Consider the following 9,301-nt stretch of genomic DNA (forward strand, 5'->3'; position numbering starts at 1 on the left):
TGTATGTACAACCAAAAAGAAAGTCATCCCCCACAGCTTTAGAACTTAAGATGGATCCCCTAAGACGAAAAAGACATGTGCGTGCAAAATGTGCTGCACCAAAAATGGGCTTGGCTGAATTGTGTTGAGCCTACAATTCTCATAGCCACAAAATACTCTATACTAAAGCCTTGATTTATAAACTGTGGCCCTTTGCTTGCCTTTGTCCAACCTTTAGGGAACCATTCTAACAAATTATACAAGGCACTTATATTCCCACTGGCACAGATTCTGGGGCACTATTCCTCTTCCCCGTAATGTACTCCAAGAAATGGATTGTACAGGTAAGTACAAATATCCAGTTTTCTTTTTTTGTACATCACGGGACACAGAGTAGGCTTAATAAATAGGACTACCTTGGATGTCCCAAAGCACTGCTCACAAGTGGAGGGAGAGACAGCCGCCACTTCCAGGCCCAAGAAAAAAATAAAAAAATAATAATTACACAGCAGCCTGCACGACACTGCAACTAAACGCACCAATTTTTAGCAGCATTTACATCCACCTTATAAAAAAACATGTAAAAGGTGAGATTTGAAGACCAGGTTGCAACCTTGCATACCTGTTCCACTGAGGTCTGATGACAGATAGCCCAGGAGTCCCCTACACTCCTGGTAGAGAGTCGTCACAAAAAATGATGTATTCCTTTCTATCAAGCCATAGGCTTGATAATTCAGCTGCTGAATCCACCATCAAATGGTCAACTTATCAGCCAGCTTGCCCTTTCTGGAAGGACAAATAATAATGAGTACAACCAACTAATTACCCCAGCAATTTCCAATACACCTTTATAGCCCTTACCACATCCAATGTGAGAAGGGCCCTGCCCTCTGGTGACTCAGGCCTGGGAAAAAAGGAAGGCAAGACAAGGTCTTGATTTAGATGGAAGGATGAAACTACGTTTGGCCAAATAGAGGGAACAGGATGAAGCACTACCTTGTCTTTATGGTGTGTCAGAAACCATTCCCTACAGGAAAGGGCTGCCAGTTCTGATACCCTCCTTGCTAAAGTAATAGGGACCAGGAAGACCACTTTCTGAGTCAAAAGCACTAGCAGAATATCCTAGATTGGCTAAAAATGTGAGGCATATTGTAGGCAGCTCTTTATCCAGATTTAGTAGAATTCATGCATAATTCAATGCACGATTAAAAAAAAAAAAAAAAGGGACTTATGATAGCACATGGTTTGTTAATTCTGTATCAACACAACTTTACCTTAAAGAATTGCACTTTACTAGGTTAACAATCTATATTCCTTTGTTCCTAATCTCCCCTACCCATGTGGAGAAAACGCAGGAAGCTACAGGTCGCAGAAAAGTCTACTCCATGAATATGTGGAACTTCCTCCCTCTTTGCTGGCTGCATCTCAATCATATTCAGCCTATGATACAGGTTTAAATCAGATTGATTGCTGTAAAGCAGCTCCAATGAAATTTGCACTGACGGACATATACCAGGCCTCCTGTATGTGAGAAACATCAAGGACCCTGCAAAGGACATGCTTGAGATTGTCTCTCTTATCCCTAAAGTAGTGGTCTCCAAACTGTGGCCAGAAGTCCAGATGTGCTTGCCTTTATCTGTACCTTGGGGCACTATTCCACCAACTGGTACCAATGACGGAGCATCATTCCCCCTACTGACACCTATGAAGGGGCACTATTATTCTCATTAATATCAACAATGGGGCACTAATCCACGCATTAAAACCAATGATGGAGCACTGATTCTGTGGCATTATCTACTCCCCATTGGCCACAGTCCAGCCCCCCTAAAGCTTAAAGGACAGTAAACTGGCCCCTTGCTTAGAAAGTTTGGAGACCCCTGCCCTAAAGCAATGTGGTCAGTGTAAAAGAAAATCACAAAGACCAGTTCCCTGCTGTAGAGAGATTTCACTCCCTGCTTAACCAGATTGAGTCTCCTACCACCAAGTGGTGGGGTAACACAGTGATTGGATCCTCCTTGAAGTATAGAATACTGAAAGGACTGATAGAAGTTGCAGTGTTGGAATGGAAGGGAAGAAGAGGACACAGACCACCAGACAGCCGAGTGCAGGAGCTTTACCACAGGGAGCTTTCTTTTACCCTAATGTATGGGCAAAACGGTTTTCCCAAATGACCCACATAAGGAGTCGGATGAATTGATAAACCAAAGCAGCGTAAGGATAAACAAAATTAATCCCTGAGCAGATGCTAAGCGTTTTGTCGGTATATCAATGGTTCCACTTTCAATTATGGTTACAAAGGGGAAGAAAAAACACACACCAACTTTAAATTTAAATTTTCATTATTTATTACTGTTTGGCTACATTCTCTACATTTCAGCAGCATCTTAAAGAGACAGTTAATGTATATTTATGTACAATGAAAAATGAAAATCGCAACATTGGAAACGAGAGCCACAGTCAACTGTACAATATTAAATGGTTATCTGCCTTAATACAGCCTCTTTTTTTCTGTAACATGAACAAAATTACACAATTGCCTTTAAAACATTATAAATGCTATTGGAGGCCGCAGAGGTTGTCGAGCTATTACAACGCGGCGAAACAGCTGCTCGATTCTGTCAGCTAAGTGCCGCCTCATGGTTGTGCAGTAAAGAAGTACAGCGGTCTGGAAAATCAGTTCTAGCATACTAGATTATTAGAAAGTAAAAAAAAAAAATAATAATAATAATAATAATCATGTAGGTTGTGATCTAACACCATTTTAAGCCAGCAGAAGGAATTCAAAGTATTTTTACACTGACAGCCTCCTGCATTGATTGAGGAGCTTCCCAACAGGTAAAATGACCAAACAAAAACCTCCTTATTATGTCATCAACATGCCAATGTAAGATACCAGGAACAGGCTCACCGTACTGTCTATGATGAGTTACACATGCTTGTTAATGAAGAGTCCAGGACCATAAGCAGTTTGATTTGCTCCTTTTACAGAAGCAGTTTATCGATTTGCAAAATGAGAAGTTATTTTAGCAGCAAATGATAGCGCCATCAAGGAGACAAAAAATAAAATAGGGGGGGGGGGGGGGGGGGGGGATACTTTCAAACATTTGTACAGGGGGGAAAAAGCTGCTGAAAACACATGTATAACTGAAAATGACATCTGTACAACAATATACACCAGCGACAGAAGGGAATTTCTCATTATCCTGCATAGAAAACTATTCATAAAGTTTTGAGAGCTTTTGGTACCTTACTGGATGTGGTATGTGTGCAAGAATTCAAAAACAAAAAAGGGACAAGAAATTAGGTGGAATGATTAATAGAGCTCTAAAATCCTGAAAGCGAGTGTGCTTAAAACTCAAAACCGGAAAATAAAACAAAGTGACAGGTCCTCGTGTGTAGTGTCTGAAAGCAATGTGGAGATGTCGCTTCTAGCAACCAATCATATTTTTCCTGTACTCTATTAGAAACAAGTACCCGATTGAACTTTGAGCTATAGGAAACACCTTCACATTTCTATTCAGAAGCTCCATATAAACGTGGCCCAAAGTGAAAAGAAAAAAGATACAGAAAAAAAATATTGTGACTACCCCTCTCTTTTATTGACAGTTGTCCAAGATAGGGCAGCAAGCGTTCCCTTATGCAAGTTTTATTTTAATCTTAAATTTCAATTTGCTTTAGTAAATAATGAAAAATACCCTTCCTGCTAAAACTCTCCAGTATCAACCAATTGTGTTTTAGTATTACAAAGAATATTTACAATGTCCCCTCTAACGGAAAAAAAAAAAAAAAAAAAGAATCTCCATGTTGAACAGCAATCAAACCTGGTTTCGAACTCAAGCTCACGTGCGTCTTGACGTAGGCCCCCAACCTATAATATTACAAGGGATCAGGAGACAGGAGTCCAGGTTATTCCCAGTAGCTTGAAAATGGCTTTATAGCACACCGAGGCCAAGGTCAAACATTACAGTCAGAGGATAGAGGTCTTCACAGTCTTGTCTTCGCTCACCATACAAATAACACTAAGAAGATACATCCCCAAAACACACAAATGTCTTCAAACATATCCTTTGTCATGGGGAAAATAAAATAAAAATACTCAAATCTTTGCTTCGGCTTCAAACTAAAACTTGCACCTGAAAGCTAGTGTAGGAGGATTCATGCCAGCCGAGATCTGAGTATCAGTATGAAATGATGCTTGACGTAGGTGTGGTGGGAGAGGCCACTAGCCCTGACATATGCAGGTTTCCTGAAGAGTTGGATCTTCTCATATGTGGGAGAAGATAGGCATCATTCGCCAGCTGGTGAACATCAAATCTGTCCTCTTTGCGGTAAGCTAAACACCGCCTAATAAATGCCTAAAAGGAAAGGAAAATAAAGTTTAAAGGAGAATTTCAGAGAGATGAAGTACATTTATATTACGCACAGTTTTACCTGTCAAAATACCTGTAATATTTTTAGCCTCTCTTGTGATTCACACACCCCTGCCACAAAGCAGTCAGGATACTGACACCACTATGTGCTGTTGCAATTTTGTGGCTTTCCATATCACCTGCCTGCACAACAGAAGATATCAAACTCCTTCCCCAGATGCCTAAGGCTTCATGTACACGAGGCGTTATTTAACCTCTCCTGAACGATTTGACAGCTAGAAACTGGCATCTAAAAACGTCCGTTTACATGCCGTGTTTGCATCTAGAAGTGTTTTTTCCAGTAAAATTAAAAACGGGTATAAACAAAATGGTGCTAAAAACGCAAGCTACCGTGTTTAGCAACGGTTACAGGCTGTTACAGGCATTTAGCGTTTCAAATGCCTCTGAACATCCGTCCTGAACCCATTTTTTGCGTTCCAAAACTCAACTGCCTAGAAACGACTATAAACTACCCTGTGTACATGTACTGATAAGATAACAGAGGAGAGTTCAGGGGCAGCTGAAAAAAAATGCCCAACTGCTCCTAAACGTCCGTTTACCAGCAGCAGTGTACATGAGGCCTAAACATGTTAATTTACCAAACTGCACTGCAAGATTGGCACACTATGCATATCCTCCCCACTGGCCATACACAAAGATAAGATCAGAAATCAAATATATTACATGAAACTAAATATTAGACACTGCAAAGCAAAATACTTTGCTTTTGGTCTGATTTTGATCAGCAGATTGTGGGTGCAATGCTAGGTTTCTGCATACACTCCATTTCCACTAGTTTGACTTGTCATGGGACTTTGGACACACAGTCGTATTACAAGTCACAGCCCTTTGATTTCAATGGCACCCATTCCCATCTATGTGACTTTGAAAGTCAGCAACTTTGAAAAGGTACCTGCACTACTTTTGATGCGACTTCGATCCAGAGAGTGTGGAGTTGGATCAAAGTTGCATCAGTCGCACTCTAAATTGTGAAAATTGTGGGGCCACAATAGTGGAAACATACACTAAGGCTCCGTTTCCACTAGTATGACTAGTGTCTAGCTCCATTCTCCTGTGCTAGTCTGGATTCAGGCCCAAGCACAGCTATACTGTGCATGTGCACTGCATACCCCCTATGTGTCCTGTGTGGAAGACTCTTTATTTCTTAATTTTCTCATGAATTAGGATGTATAATGCATCCTTATTGATTATTATTAACACTGGGTGGGAACCCATGATCAGCTCATCCCATCCTGTATACTTCCACTGGCTACACAGGAACCGTGTCCCTCCCAGGAAGTGATGTCACTAGCTTTAAGTAACCACACCCACTGGCTGATTTTATGCTCAGAGGGAAGTAGAAGTCATGTGATGGCACTGGATACTGCAAAATAAAGGTAAAAAAACTGGGATTTTTTCATTTTGAGGCATAAGGCTGAACTTAGCTCACATGAATGATTGCAGGGAGAATTTAAGTGTTAGGGTGGACTTCCACTTTACTGGAATAAAACCCATGATCTAAGAATAGATAGTTCCTGTGTCCTGTACGATTAGAGGAAGTAGTTGTCTAGAAGATTTAATTTGATATGTTTTACCTTGGCTTCATTGCTTGCAACAGGCTTCACAGGAAACTGAACATCTGTAGCTTTCAGTATGGTATTTTCTTGTAATATGTCTTGTTGTGACTGATTGTGGCCAAATGGCTGAAAAACAATAGGGATGAACTTAAGCATTTTACTTCCTGTGAACATATTACCAAAAATATGCCTAACCAACGGTTCTTACCTTCCTACCATAGAGACACTGAAAAAAGATGACTCCTACTGACCACACATCTACTTTATTGGAAATCTTTGGTGGCTCTTTGCCCACTACAAAGCATTCTGGGGGAAGGTACCTGTAAGATTCCAGAACAACATTATTAATACAAGCATAAAAACAACACAGCATTATTATTATTAGACAGAATTAAAAAGCATGCTACTCAAGAATATTCAGCCTAGGTTCACACTATGAATGGCATATAAATCGCACAGGGACTGCACAGCATTCCTATACAATTCACATTCAATTCAGTGCAGGGCAATATGAACCCATTCATTTTAAATGGACTCAAACTGCACTGCATCCACATCAAAGTCTTGCATGTAGAAATGTTGGGAACGCACTGCAAACAGGTTGGTTTGTACCATGCGATCTGTAGCATGTAAACATATTGCATTTTGGGTGGACTTTAAGATTGTACTGACACCCGCTGCAGATCGCAAGAGCCGTACCGCATTCTAATGTGAACTGAGGCTTAAAGTGTTTGTTACCCTTAAAAATAAATAAATAAATAAATGATAATTGATCCTGTTCCCTTAAAGCATGTTATATAGCACAGTGCTTGTGCTGTGTAATTTTGCCCTCTGTATAACCTAAAATACCAGGCTGATCCTGCCCCCGTAAACGGACCACGGTTTATCATGGCTGCTAAGCCTCTACACCGTGGTCAGTTTACGTGCCTCCGTCATCTGCTGTGTCTCCTCTCTGCTCTCCCCCATCCTCTCCCTCCTCCCCTCCCTGTCTGTCAGCTCCAGACACTGCCCATCCCCCCTCCTGCTGCTATAAAAAAAAAAAACGATAAATGTATACCATCTGTTATATAATGTTGTGTCCCAGTGCCTGTGCTGTATAAAAAGAAAAAATACTGATCTGTAACTTAGAGCGTCTTCCGGCGCTCACGTGACTCCTCAGCTCTCTGCTTCTCCTCCCCTCTCCTCTGGGGAGAAGAGAGCCAAGGAGTCAGATGAACGCAGGGAGACGCTTTAAGGTACAGATCAGCATTTTTTTTTTTATACAGCACAGGCACTGGGACACATAGCATTTAATAACATATGGTATGGTATGGTATACATATGATACATATGATATGGTGGCTCAACAACCACTTTAATGTGCTTTAGAGGAGAAACATTTGGTTCTAAAGAACAGTAAACTCACCAGTATGTTCCAGCTCCTTGTGAGGTCAGGTCCATTCCATCCACACCATAGCTGTCATCATCCATTATTTTAGACAACCCAAAGTCTGTTATTTTAATCTCACCACATGCTGTACCATCGACAAGAAGAATATTACCTGGGAGAGAATTTCACATGCTTAACCACTTGACCACTGGGCACTTAAACCCTCTTAATAACCAGACCAATTTTCAGCGTTTGGCGCTTTCACATTTTGAATGACAATTACTCAGTCAAGCAAAACTGTACCTATATGAAATTTTTGTCCTTTTTTTCACACAAATAGAGCTTTCATTTGGTGGTATTTAATCACCGCTGTGTTTTTTATTTTTTTGTACTATAAAAGAAAAAAGACCGAAAATTCTGTAAAAAATAAATTTTTTCTTCGTTTCTGTTATAAAATTTAGCAGATTAGTAATTTTTCTTCATAAATTTTGGCCAAAATTTATACTACTGCATATCTTTGGTAAAAAAAAAAAAAAAGTATAAATTGGTGGATATTATTTGGTCTGTGTGAAAGTTATAGAGTCCACAAGCTATGGTGCCAATATCTGAAAATTGATCGCATCTGAAGTACTGACAGCCTGTCTCATTTCTTGAGATCCTAACATGCCAGAAAAGTACAAATACCCCCCAAATGACCCCTTTTTGGAAAGAAGACATTCCAAGGTATTTAGTAAGAGGCATGATGAGTTTTTTGAAGTTGTCATTTTTTCCCACCATTCTTTTCAAAATCAAGTTTTTTTTTTTTTCCTTTTATCATGTTATTTCTTACACACAGCATATGCATACCACAGATTACACCCCAAAACACATTCTGCTATTACTCCTGTGTATGGCGATACCACATGTGTGAGACTTTTACACAGCGTGGCCACATACAGAGGCCCAACATGCAGGGAGCACCATCAGGCGTTCTGGAGCACCCAGGCCAATTCTGACATTTCTCTCCTACATGTAATCATCATTTATTTGCTAGAAAATTACATAGAACCCCAAAACATTATATATGTTTTTTAGCAAAGACCCTAAAGAATACAATGGTGGTTGTTGCACCTTTTTATCTCGCACAGTATTTGCGCAATTTTCTGAATGCTTTTTTTTGGAAAAAAAAACAGTTTTGTGCTTTAAAAAAAACAAAAAAAAACAGTAAGGCTCGGTTCACACAGGGGCGACATGTCCAGGCGACTTCGCCGCCTGACAAGTCGCCCCCGTTCTGTACTACGGAACCGTTCTAATAGGAGCGACTCGAGTCGCTCCGACTTAGAAAAAAGGTTCCTGTACTACTTTTGCGGCGACCTCGGGCGACTTGCATTGACTTCTATACAGAAGTCGTTTTGCAAGTCGCCGCTGAGGTCGCGGCGCGGCAAGTCGTGCCGCGTACGGTGTGAACCGAGCCTAAAGTTAGCCCAATGTTTTTGCAAAACGTGAAAGATGAAGTTACGCTGAGTAAATAGATACCAACCATGTCACCCTTCAAAATTGCACACGCTCATGGAATGGCGCCAAACGTCGCTACTTAAAAATCCCCATAGGGGACGCTTTCAATTTTTTTTTTTACTGGTTACATGTTTTGAGTTACAGAGGAGGTCTAGGGCCAAAATGATTGCTCTCGCTCCAATGTTCGCAGCGATACCTCACATGTGTGGTTTGAACACCATTTTCATATGAGGGTGGGACTTTCCTATGCGTTCGCTTCTGCATGTGAGCACATGGGGATAGGGGCACTTTAAAAAAAAAAAAATTATTGTTCATTTTACCTTATTTTAGTTCGACACTTTTTTCCCCAAAAATTAATTCTTTGATCACTTTTATTCCTATTACAAGGAATGTAAACATCCCTTGTAATAGGAATATGGCATGAAAGGTCCTATTTACAGTGAGATTAGGGGTGCGCATCTTCACTGGTC

General features: G+C 40.5%; 1 protein-coding gene across 5 annotated transcripts in view; it reads right to left on the bottom strand.

Moving 5' to 3' along the window:
• Positions 1-2,303: 2,303 nt before the first annotated feature.
• The window catches only part of TLK1 (tousled like kinase 1), a 378,243-nt gene continuing 371,245 nt past the window's right edge, over positions 2,304-9,301 (bottom strand). For all 5 annotated transcript variants that reach the window (XM_077447985.1, XM_077447984.1, XM_077447982.1 and 2 more), the window contains 4 exons: positions 7,374-7,509; positions 6,177-6,288; positions 5,987-6,094; positions 2,304-4,337 (listed from right to left, as the gene is read on the bottom strand). In XM_077447985.1, coding sequence (XP_077304111.1) covers positions 4,161-4,337; positions 5,987-6,094; positions 6,177-6,288; positions 7,374-7,509 — 533 coding nt within the window. In that variant the 3' untranslated portion in view covers positions 2,304-4,160. The remainder of the gene's footprint in view (positions 4,338-5,986; positions 6,095-6,176; positions 6,289-7,373; positions 7,510-9,301) is intronic.

This window comes from Lithobates pipiens, unplaced genomic scaffold, assembly GCF_037356315.1.
Source record: "Lithobates pipiens isolate NorthernLeopardFrog02 unplaced genomic scaffold, aLitPip1_a1.2 Scaffold_22, whole genome shotgun sequence".
Lineage (NCBI taxonomy): Eukaryota > Metazoa > Chordata > Amphibia > Anura > Ranidae > Lithobates > Lithobates pipiens.